General features: G+C 35.6%; 1 protein-coding gene across 1 annotated transcript; it reads left to right on the top strand.

The window, feature by feature from the left end:
• The first annotated feature begins 773 nt into the window (after nt 1–773).
• Nucleotides 774–21449, top strand: LOC100935369 (cytochrome b-c1 complex subunit 2, mitochondrial). The gene is made up of 14 exons (XM_003761458.4): nt 774–943; nt 4225–4308; nt 4408–4557; nt 6805–6869; nt 7000–7056; nt 7174–7298; nt 8927–9024; nt 12814–12871; nt 13126–13221; nt 14623–14822; nt 16364–16444; nt 17883–17959; nt 19896–20049; nt 21178–21449. The coding sequence occupies exons 1-14, from the start codon at nt 911–913 to the stop codon at nt 21265–21267; spliced, it is 1368 nt and encodes a 455-aa protein (XP_003761506.1). The 5' UTR covers nt 774–910; the 3' UTR covers nt 21268–21449.
• Nucleotides 21450–22433: the final 984 nt, after the last annotated feature.

The following is a 22433-nucleotide window of genomic DNA, read 5'->3' as shown; positions in this document are numbered from 1 at the left end:
CTTTGATTTCTTTCTTTGAAAACTGCCTGTTCCTATCCCTTGACCGTTTATCAACTGGGAAATAGCTTTTATTCTTGTAAATTTGGCTCAATTCTCCATATATTTGAAAAATGACATTTTTTTTAATCAGAGAAACTCGCTGCAAAAATTTTTCCCTCCGTTTCCTATTTTTATTCTAATTTTGATTATTAAAGCACTTAAGGCTCTTCATAACCTGAACCCTTTCCACTTTTCCAGTTTTCCAACATTTGATTCCCCTCTAGATCTTCAATCCAAGTACACAGGCCTCCGTTACAATTCTTGAAAAGAGCGTCCACCTTCTATTTCTGCATCTGAAAGAACTCTCTTTCTTTTCTTCTGCCTTTTAGCTTCACTGGCTTCTACAGAATTTATACGTAAAAAGGCATTACGCAAGTTAAATTTAATCACATGCTTCCTCTCCTTCGCCTTGGAGATCATCCCACCCTCAATTAGTTACGTTAAAGTGGGCGGGGACTACGAGGGTGTGGCCCAGAGACTAAGGACCTGATTGGTGCTTGTGGCAAGAAAAGTCCAAAATGACCGTGGGGGAGGTCAGTAATACTGGTTGGCGCTTTTTCCATTCGAGAAGAGATAGGGAAATTGTCACTCTAGCTGAATGAACTTGGGGAAACAGGAAAGTGTTTTTTAATGAAAGATTTGAAATTTAGCGGCAGAGGCACCAAGGGATCAACATAAAAAAACAAAAGTCTCCCTCTGCCACATAGAGCGTGACTAAACCCCTCTTCCTCCCCCTTCCGGGGCTAAAAGCAGCCGAGAGCGCTCCGCGAAGAGAGGCTTCCCGCGAGGCATCCTGGGAAACCAAGGTCCTCCGCCACCATCTTGCTTTCTCTGAGCCCGGTCAGTACGGGGTCACCAGTGAGTCGGGGCCATGAAGCTGCTAACGGGCGCCGGATCCCTGTCGGTAAGCACGAAACCGGCTTGGCGGAGAGGATTACGGGCCTGTGGGGGAGGGGAATCGGTGGAGTCGCCTGGTCGGAGGCCTCTGCCCCGCTCCCTGTCTCTCCCCTTGTCCTTCAGTGAATCTTGCGGAAGGAGCGCGCAGCCTGGGCCGGGGGCCGGAACGACTTGGAGGAGCGGGGGGCGGGAACGACGGCGCTGCCCGCAGCGCGCTGGACAGAGTACGAGTTCCTTTCCTGACGGGCCGGGGGGGGGGGGGGGGGCCTGTGAAGGTCAAAGCTGTGACTCCCGGCTGGAACTCCGCTGCGGGGAGGGCGGGGCGAACCCCTGAAGGTGAAGGCCGGGCCTTGGAGGACACAGCCCCCTTAGGATGGAGTGTGGGCTTTGCACTTCCTCCTCTGCCCCCCCCCCCACCCCCCAACAGGATTGTCGGTTTTCCTTAAGGTTCAGAGTTCAGAGACTATGTCCGGATATAAAGTGTCCCTGGGTCCTCGGGCTGAGATTAAGTGCTTTGCCAAACCGCAACTTGCGGAGGCAATTTTGGAGTTAAATGACTTGGCCAGGGTCACACAGCTAGGACATGTTACATGTCTGAGGTCACATGTGAACTCGGGTCCTCCTGACTTAGGCCTGGGAGCTGCCCCCGTGGAAGCTTGTTTTTATAGGTAACTCCAATGATTGGAGAAATAAAGTGGCTTACATCTGAGGAAGAAGTAAAATTATGAATAGATAGAGAGTGGAGGGGGTCGGTGAAGGGGGACTACTGCAGAATATACCTCCTGGAAAGCTTGTGTGTCATCGGTGTGCGTAGCACTGCCCAGGCTTAGGTGAGCTACCCCAAAGAGATTTTGTGGGAAGAGGTGGGTAACTTGCAATCTGCATTTTGGCATCAAAGCTCCAAATATTGGAACTAAGCAAACAAACGAACAGGAAGTACATTTCTTGACACACAAAATGATAAGCATACAGATATAGCAATAGATAAGATTTTACTAAATATCCATTTGAGATAGGATTCCCTAGATGCTTATAAAATATTAGAACCATTTTTTAAATGGTTCCACCTTCAAAGATTCTTTTCTAATAGTACAGTCATATCTTTCATTTTCTTCGATTCAAAATTTCACATTCAGAAATTTCTCTCAATTTCCCATTCCTTCAAATCTATTAATGTCCCCTCAGCCTTAAATATTGACACCCTTCTATATTTTCCCCGTCCACCATCCTTTGGACACCTTTTACCTCTTCTACCTAACCTGGAACTTTAGATAACTTATTTCAATGATATTTTCTTTCTTTCTTTCTCCCCCCTCTCCCCCACTGAGGTAATTGGGGTTAAGTGACTTGCTCAGGGTCACACAGCCAGGAAGTGTTGTGTCTGAGGCCATATTTGAACTCAAGTCCTCCCGACTTCAGGGCTGGTGCTCTATCCACTATATCAACTAGCTGCCCCTTTTCAATGACATTTTCACTCAGAACTTAGCATCCCTAAGATACTTGACTTTATGCTGTACTTCTCTTTGCTCTCTGAAGGGAATTTCCATCATATACTTTCCCTGAAGCCCAAGTTGTGGAGGATTTCTGATAAAAGTAATAAAACCAGGAGCAGCTAGGTGGCTAAGTGGATAGAGCACCAGCCCTGAAGTCATGAGGACCTGAGTTCATATCTAGTCTCTGACACTTAGCACTTCCTGGCTGTGTGACCCTGGGCAAGTCACTTAACCCCAATTGCCTCAGCAAAAAAGAAAAAAAAAAAGTAATAAAACCATGCAGATTATTTCTAGTACAAATGAGTGCTATTTAAATGACATGTCTTCAGTGGAAAGAGTATTGGACTGGGAATCAGAATATTTAGTTTCCTCTTCAGGTTTTGTAGTTAACTTTGGTTTCGGCTGATCACTTCACCTCTTTGGGCCTTGGTTTGGTTGTCCAAAATGAGAGAACTGGAAAAGGACTCTTTAAGGTTCTTTCTGTGAAAAATATTTTTGTATGAATTTATCTTAAATTTTGTGGGCCTTTATGTTAGGGCCCACATTTTAGATCCTTTTACCCATCATTTATTCTCCATTAACAAATTTTGGCCAACCAAATAAAAATGTAACTGAAAAATGTTTAACAAAAATAAATTTGCTGTACTCTCTAGGTAATGTTAATCTGTGATTTTCTAAGTCAATATATTTTCTATAAGGATCCTTTGCTGTTTTTAGTTTTACACTCTTGCTTTAATGCATTCTCCAGATGAGTGCTGTTTTAAAAAATAAAAAACTTTTTCCATTATCCTTAAGTCCGCTTTACTTTCATAGAATGACTTTTTTGGGGTAGTTAGATATAGTCATATTTTAGACTTAAATCTTAGTCTTAAGAGATCTTAGACATCATCTAGCTTTGTGTCCTCATATTACAAATAAAGAAGTGAGAGACTGAGAGTTTGAAATGACTTGCCCAAAATCAAAGAGGAAATTGGTGATGAAGCCAATTTGACACAAGCCAATAAAAACATCTTTCTCTTGGGTTAGGATGATGACATTCAAATGACATTAATGTATATAAAACATTTTCTAAGCTTCAAAGCTCTAGAAATAACTAGTTAGTACTGTTATCCCAGTTATATTGTTCCTCCCTCTTGAGATATGAAATACCATTTACATCTCTGGTTCTTACATGTTGAATAATGTGAATGAATGAATGAGGCATTTATTAAGCACTGTACTAAGTAAGTGGGGACACAAATACAAAGTAAAACAATCCCAGTTCTCAGTGAACTCACATTTGAATGGAGGGAAACAGTGCATTTCAATTGCAAGTCTGGAATGGCAAGGTGCCATTATCCTTAGGTTGCAGAAAAGCAGATGATTAATCACTCCTCTCATGTCCTCTCCACTGATAAACACATTATGAGTTTTTGATACTGAACCATTTGACAGTTATCTAGTTCTTTGGTAGCAAGAACTTTCTTTTTTGGGTTTTCAGTAGCTACAGCTCTAGCACCTATAGGTTGCTGGCATACATTTCCATAGGATTTACTTCCCAAAATGATTGAGGGAATGGCAATAGTGGCAGATTTGGCAATAATTTAAGGACATACCCTGAGCTTTGTGAGCCATGGGATGATTTTTATGATCTGACATCTATATAAGTTCCCACATGTATTTCATTCTTGTGACCATTTGTAATTTTGATTTAACATCTTTATAAATCATAGTACTCGTGAATACAACCTAGGTCTTATGATGTTATAGAAACTACTATTCATGTGGGGAATATTTTTAAATCTTTTGTCTTTAGAGACGATTTTATTCACTCAAAGTTGCCCCAAGAATTAAATCTTCTGCAAAAGCTCCTGTACAACTCCATCCTGAGGAACTTGAAGTAAGTCTAACCAAATCTCTCACATGTTTTAAAAGAAAAGTTTTCATTACTTAGTTATAAGAAGACATTAATAACATCTCAGTTTTGTTTTGACTATAGGTAACAAAGTTACCAAATGGCTTAGTGATTGCCTCTATGGAAAACTATGCTCCAGCTTCAAGAATTGGTTTGTACATTAAAGCTGGTAGTAGATATGAAGATTCTACCAATTTTGGAGCCTCCCATTTACTCCGTCTTGCATCCAATTTGGTAAAGATCTTTTCTTTCAGTCTTACTTATTAGATTACACAAATATTTGCAAATATCCATATTTTCTAATTCTGTATTCTTGGCATTTTTATAGCAAAGTAATTTAAATATTCATGGACAAAAATAAAACTTAAATTTGAAGTAGTGGTGAATAGCTATTAAAAGAACATGTTTTTATATAGTTTAGTTTAGTAAGATGCATTAGGACTTTACACTAAAATTACAACTTTATTACAATTGTTACAGTTTGCAATTACAAATTATAATTAAATTTCACAAGTATAGATTAATTTTTATGTTTCAAAACAAAATTAACTTAATTATCTGCAAATTTTAAACTTAAGCAAACCATTTAGGTATATTAACACATTATGAAAAAAATCTAGTCCTGAAAAGAACTAAATATATCTAACCTTTAAAAAAAATCCTCAATCTTAGGTATAGTACACAAAATTTAGCATTAGGGTAAAGTCTATTCTAGATGAAAACAATGCTACATAAATTATCTAATGCCTGAATGTGACAAAACCAGAGAAATACATGAAAATGTTTTCTTTATTTTGAAATATGTTAGCCTGGATTATTAAAGAAAAATACAAGAAGCAGTGCAATTCATAGTACAGTAAGATTTTGGTCACTAAGGTAATTTATTAGTAAAGTAGCTTGTATCTTTCAAGGTAAGATTCTTCAACACAGTTTGAAGATTATCTTTGTTGGATTCACTCTGCTTACCTTGTTAACAATTTAACTGTTGAACTGCTGTTTTTGTTTTCTTCTGTAATATTCCCTAATAAATGCTCTTTCTTGGTTTCCCTGACCAGAGGAGCTAAAAGTAACCCTTCCTTCAAAATTTGGCCTGTTCAAAGAATAGGAATGTGGTATATTATTGCCTTGGACTCTTATTTGATTCCTTTCTTCAAGCTCAGCACTGTCTTTAGCAGCTCCCCTAAATACATTAAGAAAAGCTTGTTCTATTTTGAAATATAATTTAGATATTTTTTGCTTAGTTAAAACGAAAGAAGAAATACTTTAGAGCTTTTCTTCTTTGAAATTATTGGTTTGAATCAAATTATAACCACTTGGTGGCTTTTCAGAGAGAGTACCCAGCTCAACTTTTTCATAATGATACATGAGGTCAGCCCAAGTTGTTAAGTTTCTTGATATTTTCATGTTATGTGATTTTTTTTTTTTTTTTTTTTTTTTTTTTTTTTTTTTTTTTTTGTTTTTTTTTTTTTTTTTTTTTTGCCCAGAAGCATGGCCTCTTTTTATATGGTGAATTAGCACTTGATTACAGAATCAATTTTAATTGATTTAATTTACTTTTTCAAAACATCAGGTACCATTCATACCTGCCATATCTTACAAATGAGCCACTAAATAGTAACTTTATTTTTATAAATGATGTGTTTTTAATTTGGTCTTAGTCTTTACCATTTTTACTTCTCTGTTGCTAAATTTTTCTTTGACATTTAGTTTTTGTTAAACCCTGACCATTTTGGAACTGCTCCAATAAAATAAAATCTCAGAAAATGGTTAAAATGAGATAGAATTATAATCCCTCCTACCCACATTTTAGTAGTTTGTGATGCTTAAAAGATATAATAAATTTGAATTTTACAATGCATTAGAAAAAGTATTAGCTTTGAAATTTGAGGGCTCAAGTTCAAATTTCACCTTTACTATTTACCATCTATGTTTAACACAAGACAGGACTCTTAACCAATATGAACCCCATTATTCTCCTCTAAAATAAAATAGCTGTATTAAATAATCTCTGAGATCACTACAGTGTAAATGAAGGATCCTGTGATTCTGTAGGACAATTGTTGATTGCCCTTTGGAGTTGTTTTCATTTATTTCATTGTAATTAAGTTGTGTAAGTTGTTCTTTGGGTTATACTTTGTTCACTCTGCTTTACTTCATACGGGTGTTCCCATATAGCTTGGGATTCTTAAACTTATCATTCTTTCTAAGTCAATATTTCTTTATACTCACATGCCACAATTCATTAAACCATTTTTCCCAATTATTTATTTCTAACTTTCTTAAGAGTTCATTTTAGTTTTTGAGCTTGCTAACAGCCTTAGCTATATTTTAATTTGGATATTTGTTGCTATTCTAGTATCACTTTTGGTAAATTTGGTATTTCAAAATTATTGACAAAGATTTTTTCTCTCTCTCTCTCTCTCTCTCTCTCTCTTTTTTTTTTTTTTTTTTTTTTTTTTTTTTTTTTTTTTTTTGGTAAAGACTACCAAAGGAGCTTCTTCTTTTAAGATAACCCGAGGGACTGAAGCCGTTGGTGGTAAATTAAGGTATGTTAAGTAAAATGCATAGTTACTCATTGAAATTAAATAATTTTGGTTCCACAAGGTGGCCATATTACAGGGAAATTAATTTATTTTACTAATTCAAATCTCTGTCCTTAATGTATTTCTTCTTCAGTGTGACTAGTACAAGGGAAAACATGGCATATGCTGCAGAATGCCTCCGGGATGATGTGTAAGTATTAGATCATTTTATTTGCATCTAAAGTTGTGGCCCTTTTTGCAAGCTAGGCGTATTGGCATTGTCTTTTTTGGAATTATTGGCTCTAAATTTTGCCTCTCTCTTTCACAGTGATATTCTAATGGAGTTCCTGCTCAATGTCACCACAGCACCAGAATTTCGACGCTGGGAAGTAGCAGATCTTCAGTCACAACTAAAGATTGATAAAGCAGTTGCTTTTCAAAACCCCCAGATAGGTAAAGCATCTTGATAATTACATTTTATTGATGGTGCTGTTGAAGCTTAAAGATATTCTGACGGCTACTTAGGCCAAGCCTCTTGGGGTATCTCTCTATATGGTGGCTGGACCATAGGACCGGGAGGGGACCATGACAAGTACCCAAGATAAAAGCACACTTTTATCACTCTGACCTGACATAATCAGATTAGCCAACTGATTTACACTAACCAAATTGCACCAGAAACTGATTAAGAAACAGTGCCAACTTAATATTTACAGTAGAAAAGTAGAACTATTAGAGAATATATTCTGAAGTCGGTGGTAGCTAACATGTCTGATAGTCATTGACAGGCATTTTTTGCCAGTTGGAATATTTACTTATAAGCCAAACGAATGTTACATTGATGAATAAGATTTCATAGGCACCAAACCTTGTTTATGGTGTGCCCACTACATGTTCCTCTTGCTCTCAGTTCTTTCAGAGACTGTCAGTTATTTCTTTGGATTAATTTAAGTCATTCCCTATTTTATAAACACAGCGTCATTAGGAAATGAAAAAATTTCACAATAAACTCATCAAGGTTGGTGTGGAGGTTTTCCTGGGAAGCATTTTCCTTAGTCTCGGTTGAAATAAATAATTACTCCAATATCGCAGCCAGCTGGTAAAAATGCAAACATTTATTTCTCCTTCCAAATTTAGCCCGGTTAGTTGAGGCCTATCTCTCTGCCTGGCTCCAAGAGATCTTGGAGCTTTGTCCTTGGCTTCTGCCTCTGCTTTCTTCAGCCTCCAGTCAGCTCCGACTCAAGGCTTCTCAATCTCCAGTCTGTCCCAAGCTCCAAGAGCTCCCTCTATTTATGTGATCTCCCAAAGGTTAACTCCACCTTCTGGAGGGAGAGGGATTCTGGGTTATCTCCCAGAGTGCTCTCTGGTTCTAAGGGAGGTGTGAATTCAAATCTCATACTAGCCCTGAACTCTCCCAAAGGTGTGAACTCCATTGAGTTCTTAGATACTTATGAGCTCTCTAAAGGTGTGAACACAAGCATTGTTCAATCAGTTCCACTTAGTACCTAGTTTGAGTTCTGGCCCAAAACTCTTTCTAAGATTAAATTAACTCCAATGTCTTAACACTTTGTAAAGATTCCAACAGGTTGGCGTTGTTCTTTTTGCAGTGAATTAGTGATGGCAGTATTTTATGATGAAAGAATTAGAATTTAATGACAGTGATAAAACAGATGTAAAAGACATAAATAAAATATTCAATTCTTAAATAAATGGTTAGGCAGAGTCACAATTAGAAAGTCACAGAACTAGGGTCAGAATCAGATCTCTTGATTACTAGAAAGGGGTGGTCTTTCTAGTGTTGCAGTTCTAGAAACTATGATGGTAGTAAGTACAATACCAATATGCTGGAGAAGTTAGGTACTCTTGAAATATAAACTCCTAATAAGTGTGACATGTTTTCCAAAAAATTTTCTTAGCCGCAAGTAGAATTTTATATTTGCCAACAGGCATCTATACATTTCAAGATTTAATATCTAAGCAGAGTAGAAAATCAGAAGGCTAAATACTTCCTCATTTTTCTCACTTATTTACTATATTTTAATCTGCATTTTAGTGAATGTTTTTCCCCTTTCTCTTTGTAGGTGTGATTGAAAATCTGCATGCTGCAGCTTATCGAAATGCTCTTTCTAATTCCTTGTATTGTCCTGATTATAAGATTGGGAAAATTACTCCAGAAGAGGTACTGATGTAATATTTTATAATTATTATTGTTTTGATACTAAATATGGTATTTATCTTTTTCTGGTTTTAGAAAATTTTTCAAAATTAAGTTCTTAAACAAAGGCTTATGTAGAAAACCTATTTGGACTTTTATTTTTAAATTATATGCCCTAATGGCACTTCACTAGGAAATTGTTATACTTTAGAACTTATTACTATTCCTAGTTAGAGGAGTTAAATATTACAACGCTGTCTTCTCTGATGCTTCTTCCTAGACTTGTCATTTGGCAGGAGATAGATGGAAATTTTACAGAATCTCAAAAGTTGGAAGGGACTTCCATGGGCCATCTAGTCCAAACATTATCTTGTGAACAAGAATCTTTAAAACATCTAATAATTGGTTATTCATAGCTTGAAAACTGATACTGAGAAAATGTCAGGTCTAGTGAGTGGTACATGCCTGTGGTCCTTGTTGCCAAGGAGGCAGAGTCCAGCAGGTTGTTTATACTTAGGTGATCTGAACTTCAGTAGAACGAATGATGAGGTGTCTTCAATTTCAATACCAGTATAGAGAGTTAGGGGGAGAGAGGACCTGCCTCCAAATGCATGAACTGGCCCCATTTCAAAGCTTCTACCTCAATAATTAATGGGATTGTGCCTATTTCTAGACTGGAAAAGAAATGCTTCTAAGTTTTTAAAAAAGAGAGAGATAGCTGCTCTCTTCCAAACCAGCTCATTTCACATTTGGATAAATCATAATTTAAGAAGTCTTTAAGTTAGAGGCAGCATATTATGAAGTAGTCTGGGAACTGGCATGGATGCTGAAGCCTTAACAATATAATCCAGAAGATGAAGGCAGAGTCCAAATTATCAATGGGGAGAAGTTTGAAATAATATATTTTGGTATGTTGTACTCAAAGACTCTTAAGCTCACTTTAAGATCTTACCCTCTGCTAACATAGTTTTCCAGACCTGCAAAAGAAAGTATTAACATACAAATAATGGCTTTAAAATTTAGTTAACTAGAAATTAAATATTTATCCTTATTTCAGTCAACTAAAGAAAACAGGCCACATTTTTCCCTTTTGCTTACATTGGTTCAGGAAGTCCCATATTATTTGACAAGTAAGAGCTTGCTTTTGTAAGGTATTGTGCTTTGAAAAGGTCAAAAATAAAATTGGAAACCAGACCTTCCTTAAGAAATTTTCTAATTTTTTTTTTAACTGAGGCAATTGGGGTTAAGTGACTTGCCCAGGGTCACACAGCTAGTAAGTATTAAAGTGTCTGAGATTTGAATTCGGGTCCTCCTGACTTCAGGGTTGGTGCTCTATCCACTGTGCCACCTAGCTGCCCCAAGGAACTTATCTTCTAAGGGAGTAAACAACCTGTATATACAAAGTAAACGCAAGATAGTAGAAGGCAAAATTTTAGCACCTAGGAGAACAGTGAAAGACAAAAGGAGATGTTTAAAATGAGTCTTGAAGTAAGCCAGAAATTCTGACAAAGGTAGAAAGAGAAAGTGTGGGAAATGCCAGTACAAAGGCAATTTATTGAATAGAGAAAGTGACGTGATCAGCATGCACTGGAAGCTATGTGGAGAACAATTGGAGTTGGGAGAGACTTGGCACAGGGGGACAGTTTCATTAGTTGGGGTGAGATAATGAGGCCTGAAAGGCTGTCTGAGTGGAAAGAAGATCTAGATCAGAAATGCTATAAAAAAAGAAATAACAAGATTTTGCAACTGATCATGTATCTTGGGTAAGTGAAAATACAAAATTGAGTTCATACTTCCTAGAATGTAGATCTACATAGCTAAAAGGATGGTGAAGACTTCAGCAATAATAGGGAAGTTTGGATAATTATGGGTTTGTGAAATGAGCAGAGATAATGAGTTTTGTTTGGGATCCCAGTGAGACATTCAGTTCAAAATGTCTACTGGCCAGTCAAAATGCTGAATTGTAACTGAGGAGAGAAATGAGAGCTGTAAACTCTCTCTGTGTGTCGTCTCTATAGAGAAGACATTTGAACCTATGGGAGCCAATGAGATCACCAAGTGAGAGACTAGAGAGAAGGGAACAGGTTCCAGGGCAGGACCTTTGGTACTTAGAGTTAATGGGCATGACATAGACGTGGTCCTATAAAGAAGATGACAGGAAAAACAAAAAAGTAGACCATTGAAGCCCCAGGGACTAGAGAAAGAGGGGGTCACAGCTTGGATAAGTCAATAAGGATGAAGATTCCATTGCCTTTGAGTCGTTCTTCACATTTTTGATCCCTAAGACACAAGTATTATTTTCTGATGAGGGTAAGAAGGGAGGAGAAATGCTAACAATTGAGGGAGGTTAAGATAACAAATACTCCTACCAAATTGATTAAGAATACAATTACCACTTACTTTCTGTTCCCTAAAATATTGAAGAATGATTTACACATATATTATCTTTGACTTTTTTAAAAATGAGAAGATGGGCTTTTAAAAATGGTTTTTCCTTAAGAACATATCTTAATAGTCACATAATCCACAGAGCACATGTAAAAAATTGTCTTTAATCCTCAATAACACTGTGTTATTCTCTTCGAAGTTATAATATAGTTTTTGCTCTTTAAGGATGATTCTATTTTTAGACTATAAAAATCTGGAGGCAGACTTGCACAGTGGGTAGAAAGCTGGGATTTAGTCAAGAAGTCTTGGGGTTAAGTCTAACTTTTAACACTGACTTGTCACTTAACTTCCCAGTGCTCCACACAAGTATATATTGCAGAGCTAACACTATGATTGTAGAGAAATTGTATGACTTTTAGCTGTGTAAGTTGAAGTATGTTATTGAAAAAAGTCTCAGTATTTTGTAGTAATCTACTTTGTAACATAGATGCCAAATTGGGAGATATATAGAAGGAATTCTCAGAGGAGAAAGATTATTGAAGGTTCATATTAGGGAAGGCTTCAACTAAGAGGAAGCTTTCCAACCTTCCTTCCAAGCCATCCAAATGTATCAGAAAGAGAAAAACTAGTGGAATGTGTTTTGGAAGTTGATTTCAATACCACTTAAACAGAGACGATCTGTTAAATACCATTACAATAATATATCTGTTTAATGGTAATATTTCCGTTTGCCTAATCAGTGACCCAATTCTTTCAAACATAATGTGAATAAAATTTCAGTGCTTTTTAAGAAAAGTACCTAGTAGATTTGTAAAATGAGGGATTTGGACTAGATGATTTAAGATTTCTTCTAAAAGTCAGTTCTGCCATAATTCACCATATGTATTCCCATTCATGGTAAAAGATGGAGATTGAATTTGTAGATACAGACCAACCCACTTACTCCTACTTCATCAAAAGATATACAGTAAATACAGTAACACCACATTTGAGGTGTTAAATATGGTGTACACATAAAAATCCACATGTGAAACGGTAGCAAAACACAATTTTGTAGAGAATGTTTGCAAAATGTTTAGCACAATATTGTCCTGGTATGTAGCAGACTCTTATAAATCCTTATTCCCTTTCTTTTCCCCTTTTCTAGGATAAAACAGCATGACCTAAGAGTAGTAGTAGATTTTTGAAGTTTTGTGTATTTTGTGTATTCCTTTGGGACTTGGTTCATTTGGGTGCATTTTTCTATTTTGACTTTCTCACAGACAAAATCAAGCATAAGCAAACTCGAAATTTGCATTATGCTAAAATATTCATTGCATCTGAGCAAATTTGTATATTTAAAACTAGCATTAAAGCAGAATTAGCGCTATTTTTTGTTTCTAGTAATGTTAAAATAACCTAATTTATGTGTTGTTACTTTTTCAGCTTCACTACTATATACAGAACAATTTTACAAGTGCAAGAATGGCTCTGGTTGGACTTGGTAAGTTTTGGTTTAGCTGTCTTTGATTGCTTATCAATTTACATAAACCATAGTTGAGTATAGTCTGGGATTTAATTTGAATAATAGGTTACAGGTAAATGGTAGACCTTTAGTTTGTGGCCTCGTACAGTGATTACCTTTTGTTTAGTTTCTAATGACATTTTTTAAGTCAGAATCTGATGTTTAACTATATCAAAAGCTTATTTGGATTTCATTTTATAAGCTCCAGTTTTGTCTTGTATCTGTTACTGCAGGTATAAACCATAGCGTCCTGAAGCAAGTTGCTGAGCAGTTTCTGAACATGAGAGGTGGGCTTGGTATGTCTGGTTTAAAGGCCCGCTACCGTGGAGGTAGGTGATTTGTTTTTATTGAGGACATAAAATTGATCTCTTCTCATTCATGCACAGTCAGAGGAGAGAAGAGGGTTTATTTGAAAGATGACAAAAATGAAATGGATAGGCCTTGGCCAAAGCATGGAGGAAGGGTTGGGTCAGGGTAAGGAATCCTGGGTTACAAGCCTGAGAGAGTAGGAAGATAGTATTGCCCTCTGAAGGGGGATAAAGATTTAGGAGGATGCATAACTCTGTTTTGGACATATTACTTTAAGATGTCAATTAGACATCCATTTCAAGTTGTTTGAAAGATATTTGGATGTGTGAGATTGGAGGTCAGCAGTTTCAGGCAGGAAAGGTAGACTGGAGAATCATCAGTGTAGAGAAGGTTAAATTAAATAAGAGCTGATGAGATCACCAAGTAGCATTAGAGAGAAGAGGCAGGCCCCAGGACAGAACTCTGAGGGACACAGTCATTAAAGACTGATCTGGATGATTCAGCAAAGGAGAGGGGAAATGAGCAATCATATAGGTAGGGTGAGAACCATGAGAGTGGTATCCAAAAACTTCTTGAAAACAGTATCAAAAGGGAATGATTGACAATGTCAAAGGCCAAGAAGAATGAGGATTGAGAAAAGGCCATTGGATTTATGCATTAGCAGATCATTAGTAACGTTTCAAGTTTGAAGAGTGTTTTAGTGTAATGATAAGGTCGAGTGACAGTTACAGATGAAGGGAGTGGAGGCAGTTTTCAGAGATGGTTTTGTCAAAGAATAGTTTTTTCAAAAAAGTAACTACAGAAAACAGGATCAAATGTTTTTTGTTTTGTTTTCAAGGTAGAGGAGATGTGGGCATGCTTGTAAGCAGTAGGAAATGATACAACAGACAGTGAAAATAAGTGGAAAATACAGAGAGATCAATCTCTTGGAGGATATAGGATGGAATGAGATCCTTTGGACAAATAAAGGTTTAGCCTTGCCAAGAAGTAAAGCCTGTTCATGTGTTACTACAGGGATGAAGGAGAGAGGCATAAGGCATGTAAGTGATAGGTGAAGAAGAGGGAATCTCTGTAATTTTACTTATTACCCTCTTCCCTTCCCCCTCCCCCCCCCCTTTTTAAATACCAACTTCATCTTTAAAATAAGACCTATAATATCTTCAGATCGATACTTGGGAGTAATGATTGGGTTAGCTGTTTTGGAAGGGGGGAATTTGCCCCTATATTTGTCTCCAGTGGTCCAAATTGACATATAATTGGACAATACTGCAAGATGTTGTAGGTAAGGAGAAAGACCAATTAATTTTCTTAGTTTTCATTTGTTATTTGTGTGTAGCAGTGACTTAAGGGCAAAATTTGGATATAGTGAGAATTTAAAAACAAAAACAAAACTTAACCTTTTGTTTTCCCTCCAACCCCAGGTGAAATTCGAGAGGAAAATGGTGATAGTCTTGTCCATGCTGCCATTGTAGCTGAAGGGGCTACATTAGAAAGTGCGGAGAAAAATGCATTTAGCATCCTTCAGCATGTCCTTGGTGCAGGGCCTCGTGTTAAGAGGGGCAGCAATGTCAGCAGCCATCTACATCAGGCTGTAGCCAAGGAGACAAACCAGCCATTTGATGTTAGTATAAATATTCATTATCCTTATTTTATTTTCAAAGATTCAGTATTAAAATGTTGTAAGAAAAAGCTTGAAAAATTAAGATTTAAGACATCTTAGAGAATTTAAAAACTGACGAAATAATTATGCTTAATCTGATAATCCCCCCTCCTTTCATTTCTGATATAAAATCTGTTCCAGATACTCTAATGCAAAAGAAACAAAGAATACTTAGAACTGTCAGAATACAAACTGAATGCTAACCATTCACTTTTTAGATTTATCTTCCCTCTTGGGCTTCCCGCCCCCATCCCCCCCAATGACACTGCTTTGGATGGGGAATGTGTGGTTGCACGTATTGTTGATGTAGTTCACATTAGCTTTAAAGGTTGGGAGAAAACACTACCAAATGCTCTTTTTTCATTTCTTGATATTTGTCCTTTTTGTGTTAATGAAAAGTTATCGGCACCTAAATTCTGGTTCCCACACTTTTGTCTTATATATAAATGTTGTTTTTTCATAAGTGTATGTGTAAGTAGATAGGAACCCATATAGATGGTTGAAGGATCTGAGTAGGCTATTCTTAAAGGAAGAATGGTAGTAATCTGTTAACTTAATGTTTCAAATGATTAATAAGAGAAATTCAATTAAAACAACTCTGTAGTTTCAATTAATACCCATTAAACTAAGAAAGATAACAGAAAAGGAAATAACAGTTCTTGGAAGGTTGTAGAAGTGTACAGGCACACTCAGGCTCTGTTGATAAAACTTCTGGGAAAAAAATCCAACAGTTCTTGAAAGCAATCCTGCAAAATCATTAAATTCTGAATACCCTGTGATCTGGCACTCCTTTACTAGACTTATATTCTGAAGAGATCAATAAAGAAAAGATCCATGCATACAAAAATATAGCATCACTTTTTATGGTGCCAAAAAAGTAAAAACAGAGTAATTGCCTATTATCTGAGGCATGGCTGAAGAAATTACAGTATGTGAACTAATACAATATTATTATGTCATCAGAAATAATGAAAGAGGAAAACATTCAGAAACTTTGAAGGTTCTATTATGAACTGCTGAAGAATGAAGTAAGCATAATCAGAACAGTTTATATGACTACAACAATGTGACTTAAGACTGATAAAAACTTTAAACTTAAGACAAGACTAAAAGATGAATGCAATGATCAATCATCACTACAAGAGTATTATTGAATTATACTTCCCATCTTTTCAAAGAATTAATACAGAATGAGACATCCAATGGGTAGATTTGTCTTTCATGATTATATTTGTTTTAGACAAGGACAAGGGGAAGGAAAGAGGGTTAATGAAGGAAAAAAAATAATCAAAAAGAAGCTCAGAAGGGAACATAGTATTGGGACTACATGTGAAATTAAAAATACTTTTTGAAAAATTGTATTATCTCACTATGTAGGAGATGAAATGTTTTGCTTATAAAAGAAGACACTAGGCTTTGGCTGTCATTAGGAAGAATAGCTCTTCCCCATATTCTATTTTGATCTGTATCACTGTGTTTAGTACATCTGATTTGTTTTTTAGGTTTCAGCCTTTAATGCAAATTACTCTGATTCTGGACTTTTTGGAATTTATACTATATCTCAGGCTGACGTTGCTGCAGATGTAAGTTACCCACCCCCACCCTGAATTATTTTTAATTAAAATAAATGTTTGAATACTGTAGTTAATCACATTTAAATTTTGCAGATTGAATGATTATGATAATAGCAGCTAGCATTTATAGAGTACTTTTAAAGTTTGCAAAGAACTTTACATTTGTTAATTTGATGCCCACCCTGTGAAGTGGGTGCTATTATCATTTTAAGGAGAAAACAGCTGAGAAAAGTTTTCTTATGATTATACAGCTGGTATTGTCTGAGGCAGGATTTTAATTCCATCTTCTTGACTCCAGCCAAGTCCAGCATTTTATCCATTTCCCCACCTAATTGCCTGGTCAAGAAAAGGGTAATCTTCCTTTATCAACCATATAAGTAATTGCTTTAAAAAAAAAAAAGAAAAAGAAAAAAAAAAGATTTAACATCCTGTGGTACATTATGAGACCACCTTCCATGTGGACACTGAAAGAAAAATTTAGAGGGTTGAAGAAAAGATAACCTGCTATATTAATCTACCAACTATAATCTTTGAAATCACATTGTTCCATTTTATGAGTGGAATATGTGAGAATGTCAGATATCTTGCTGAAATCAAAATAGATTATATTTGTAAAATTCCCCATATCTACCAGCAACCTAGTGACCCTATAAAAATTAAATCAATAAAAACTGAATAAAGGTCTATACAAAATTAGATTCAAGCTCTGAGAAGCTAGTATTTAATTTTTACAATGACTTTATGGTGTCAGTACTAAGTATTTTTCATGGAGTCTATATCCAAACATTTCTTACAATGGGACCTTGGAGTCCCAACAAGATTAAATTTTTTAGACAGCCCCAATTGCTAAAAAGCTCAGAAATCACTTCCACCATTTCTTTTTTTATGCCATGTCTATATCTCCGACATGACACCTTTGAAAGCAATTTATTATAATAATTTGGGGTCTTTTCTCCTATTGTTGAATCTCTAATTGCTTCAGCCATTCTTGTTGATTTCCAAACCTTTTCACTGCCTCCATCCCTTTATTGTACTTTAATTTATCATTTGCTTACCTCAAAATGTGTTTAGAACTGAGCACAAAGATTTGATCCAAATAAGATAAAGTTGAGTGAGACTTTGTGTCCCTTGCCTTAAATCATTGAATGAGACATAAAAGGAACAGTTAAACACAGAAGAAAAATCCGGAGCATTATGATATACCTGAAGCCAACCCCTTATTCTTTCCTCCATTATGTGTCCTTGCTGTTTTCTAAGATTCTCCTATGACAGGAGAAAGCCAGTGTATTAAGATATGAAGACTATAGCATGGTCCAGTGGAAGGTTTGAAGCTAGTTTAAAGTATAATTTTCTGGCCAAAGTTACATGGTCATCTAGAAGTCCAATACAGTTGAACTTTGACAAAATGGTACTGAAAGTTTCTGATTAAATTTACTTTTTTGTGTAGGTTATCAAGGCTGCTTACAGTCAGGTAAAAGCAATAGCTCAGGGCAACCTTCCTGAAGCAGATATCACAGCAGCTAAGTAAGTATATAAGTAAGTCTTAATGCTTTTGCTCTCTAGATGAGGAAAACCTTTGCTTCATAAAATATGCCAGTTGTGTTTAAGGAATCAATTCAGTCTTTTCCTTCCTTTTCCAAACAATTGACTCTCTTGCATATGTTGTTTCTTTTCCCAGTTTTTCTTCTTCCTCTCATATATGATTTTTAAAGGCCTTTATTAGCGCTTCCAAGAAGGCTCTTTGAACTTGAGACATTCATTTCACCCTTCAAGATTTTATATGTGGGCATTTTGTCCTCTTCAGACTTGATATTTTGGTCTTCCCTGTCACTCTGGTAGCTTTCTGTGGTTAAACTCTTTCCTGTTTCTTATTTTTTCTTTCTTTCTTCTAAAGTTGATCCCTGCTCCTGGCTATAGGGGGCTCTGTCCCAAGTTTCTTGTGCAGTTTTGAGCCTTGGCTTTGAGCAAAGGACCCCTTGTGTTTAGTATCTTTGCTCTCAGCGGGGAGGTAGTTGACCTAATTCTATCTGTTGTTACCCGGTTTCCTGAGCATTCAATTTGCCTTCTGTGCTGGGAGGTTCTGTTACTGAGCCAGAATCAAGGTTGCTGATCTCCCGTGATTAAGACCCAGTGAAAGCATTGGCTTCCCAGACACTTTCTGAGCTGGATTGAGTACCCATTTCATCTTAGTAAGACTGACCTTTCTTGAAGTCCTTCCAATCTTGAGCTAGAGAATAGTTTTATTCCATCTCTGTCTAGGCTTTCATTCTAGACTGTTCAGAGGCTTGATTTTATGTTGGTTTTTGAGGGAAACTGGGAAAGCTAGAGCCGCTTCCTGGCTTTACTCTTGTCACCTTGGTTCTGCCTGTTTGTTTTTTTCAAAATAATTTTAGTGTTGTACAACCCTTTATAAGTTATGGCAGAACACAAAAAACTCGTAACCAGTTTTGAAACATGGTCATTTTTCAAAATATTTGAATGCATTTTGATATGTTTAAGTCTTCCTGTAGCAAGTAAAACAATAAATGTAATCATTACTTTGGGGGGAGGGGAGAATTACATAACTTTTTAGTAAGATTACTATAAGTAAAATTGCATTTTAACTGTTTTGAGAGAACTACATCTAGTACATGTTATATATTCTATTAGTGGTGATGAGAAGTTAGATACTAGGAAATTGTCTGCCAATTCTTTCCTTGATGTATGAGGTGTAGTGCCCTGGGTTGGTACCTGAAATAGTATGTGTCCAAACATTAAGACCTTTTTCAACTGCATCTTAGACCTCCAGATTCTTCACCCTTCTAATTTCCTACTTGACTTAATATAACTGGTACATTCGAGACATTTTATGCTCTGGCCCTCAATTGAACATATATCCAATATGCAGTTACAGTAACAACTTAAAAAAGGTCAAATGTTGAACTAAAGAAATATTTTGTGTTTATTTCATTATTAGTGTTCTGTGAATCATAAATGTTGTAACTAGAGACTTTTTGATCCCGCTGCCTCACTCTGAAAAAACCACCAATACATTGGGTGCCATCTGTTAGAACAAAAAAAAAAAAAAATCATAAAATCTTAAGGACCTCCATTTGTATTCATCCATATCTGAAGTAGAATTTTTACAACCTACTTGACAGTTACACCTGACCTTTACTCTTGAAAACTTCCACTGGGGGGATAAAAGGGGGAACCACAAAAAAATAGAGTTTTATATGCAGTTTAAAAGTTGTAAATGGGTCTAGGCAAATGTCATAGAATAGTTTTTGTGATGTTAGTAAACTACTAGATTTTGTGTACAGTAGTTTTCAAAAATTAATAAGTCATAGTGGTCCTTTTTTAAGATTTTGAAGGCCTTATGCATACATACAATTACAGGAGTATTTTGCAATAAACTTTAATGTTTATGTGTTGAAAATTTGTAACTTAAATATTTCATAATGAACATTTTCTTGCCCAGAAACAAACTAAAAGCTGAATATTTGATGTCAATCGAGTCTTCAGAGGGATATCTGGATGAAATTGGGTCCCAGGCTCTGATAACTGGTTCATATGTCACACCATCAAGTGTCCTCCAAACAATTGACTCTGTGGCTACTGCTGATGTTGTAGCAGTAAGTAAAATAAATCACTTTATTATGCTAGAAGCATTCATGATTTTACACACAAGTATGGTTTACCTTTCTCACACATATATACTTTACTGGTATATTTTCAGCTAACCTCATTTACATATTGCACCTATAGCTTTCTTGTTAAATAGTTGCTCGTACAACCAATATTAAGAGTTTGGATGTCTTTTGATCTAATCATCTATATTCAGACTATAGTGGGGGCAGAGTATAAAACCTAAATTTGATTCACTTTAAAATCTTGAACACATTAGCATGCTCACAGATACTCTTGTGTATGACTCAATTTTAGGGATTTGCTATTTACATTCTCTGTTCCATATTGTATCTCTTCTCCTGACATAGTTGTTAAGAAAAAGAATAACCCCACAGGTACTGTCACCACCTTTTTTCCTCAAAACCCAGTTTTACTTAGTAATTTCTTTGCAATACAAGAGTAGGTCTATACCTTATAAATATATATATTTCCCTAAAATACCAAATTCCTTTGCTTCTAAAAATGGCATTTAAATATTTGTCCATTTTCATGGTACTTAAATGAAATAATTTCATTTATTTCCAAGTGGAATACAACCCTAAATGCGCACATTACTTGACAAAAATATCCTATGTTTCTCTCACTCCTACACACAAGGTAGGTGGCACAGTGCCGAGTCTGGATTCAGGAAGACAAGTTCAAATTTAGCCTTAAGACAACTTGATAGCTGTTCTTATCCTCATTTTTTTTTTTTTTTTTTTTAATCTTTACCATATAATAATGACATTTGTAAAGCACTTAGCACAGTGCTTGGCAATAGCAGGGGCTATATAAATTTTAGCTGTTGTATATTATAGTAGTAGTGGCATGATTGTTTTCTATATCCTTCTTAACAGAGTTCAAGTGCCAGTTATCTAGGTTTTGTTTTTTGTTTGTTTCTGAGGCAATTGGGGTTACGTGACTTGCCTAGGGTTCCCAATCCTTAAAGCCCATTGTTATAAGGTTGTTACAGAGAAAAGTGATGATCTGCATTGAAGCTCTCTACACTAATAAAATTTCATTTCCACTCTTAGAGCAACATAATATGTTTCAAATAATGATGTATGTTTTATTATTCCTGTCAACTTTTTCAGGCTGCAAAGAAATTTGTTTCTGGCAAGAAGTCAATGGCAGCAAGTGGAAATCTAGTCAATACACCCTTCCTTGATGAGTTAGAAAAATGAAGCACCTATATGGAAGAAAACAAAAAACTTTCTCAACAAAACCCAAGCAGGATAGCATTTGGTGAATGAAATTCTATCAGGACTTACTAACACTATTCATCTTTTTATTTATAAATGGTAAAACAAATACAGACGAATTCCACCTGGTCTAATGTAAAGTCAATAAAACATTTTATTTAAAATGCTTTTGTTAATTTTTTCCTAAATTTTTCTTAGTCTGTTATAAATATTTTTAAAATATCTATTTTAGCGTATGTTAAAGATGGGGTAACCTGGGAGGGATAGTTATTTTTTTTCTTGTAAATAATTTTTCATAAAGATCACTCAGGTTTCAGACTATTAGATGTTTTCATAGAAACAAAAATAGATCAGTGGAACAGTTTATTAGATAAGCAGAAAACAGGGACAAAATTTTTTTTTTTTAAAAGGCAGTACTCTTCTTAAATTCATTGTGAACCCAAGAATATAAATTACTGTTGAAAGGACTGCTAAGAAAACTAGAAAGCAATATGAAAGGAATTAAGATAGGTTACCCCATAAAAAGGTTTGAGACCTTGGGGATCAGGGGAGGGTATCTTTAAAATCAAAACAAAGATGAAATAAATCAAAAGCAAATCTGACTACATAATATTTTGAATTTTTTACATAAAATCAATCCAAAATACAGAAATTACACAAATAAAATGACCCAAGCTTATGAAGTTTTCCCCCAAAAGTACAAACCATAAATTACAATATTCGAAATAAGAAAAGTATGTTAAAAATTGTTTCTCTTCATACTATACAGACTGGCAAAGGTGAAAAGATTGATAATAAAATAGGTACAATCTTATAACACTTGAAGCTGTGAAGTGACTAGGTTGGTAAGAAGTACTATTCCCCAAAACCTAAGGATTATGAGAACAAAAGATCTTTTGCGGTATCAAAGAACTGGAAACAAACTTAGTGTTACAGAATGGCTAAAAAACTGGAATACAAATGTGCAGTAAAAAAGTGAGAAAATCAAATAAAATGTATATGTGTGTGTGTGTGTGTAAAGAAAAAGTAAAACCAACAAAATTTTACTAAAAAAGTGAAGCTTCCAGAAATAAGAAATGAAAGCCCTATTACTTGGCTCAGAATATTTAATTTGTTGTCAGATATGATCACTATCTTTTTTCAAAATA

The sequence above is a fragment of the Sarcophilus harrisii genome, chromosome 1 (genome assembly GCF_902635505.1).
Source record: "Sarcophilus harrisii chromosome 1, mSarHar1.11, whole genome shotgun sequence".
Classification (NCBI taxonomy): Eukaryota; Metazoa; Chordata; class Mammalia; order Dasyuromorphia; family Dasyuridae; genus Sarcophilus; species Sarcophilus harrisii.
This window is presented reverse-complemented; position numbering and strand designations above follow the sequence as displayed.

Coding starts and splice junctions, on each gene's coding strand:
- LOC100935369 (XM_003761458.4), top strand. CDS start 911: ATGAAGCTGCTAACGGGCGCCGGATCCCTGTCG. Junction 6,870..6,999: donor GCCGTTGGTGGTAAATTAAG/GTATGTTAAGTA, acceptor TTTCTTCTTCAG/TGTGACTAGTACAAGGGAAA. Junction 20,050..21,177: donor CTACTGCTGATGTTGTAGCA/GTAAGTAAAATA, acceptor CAACTTTTTCAG/GCTGCAAAGAAATTTGTTTC.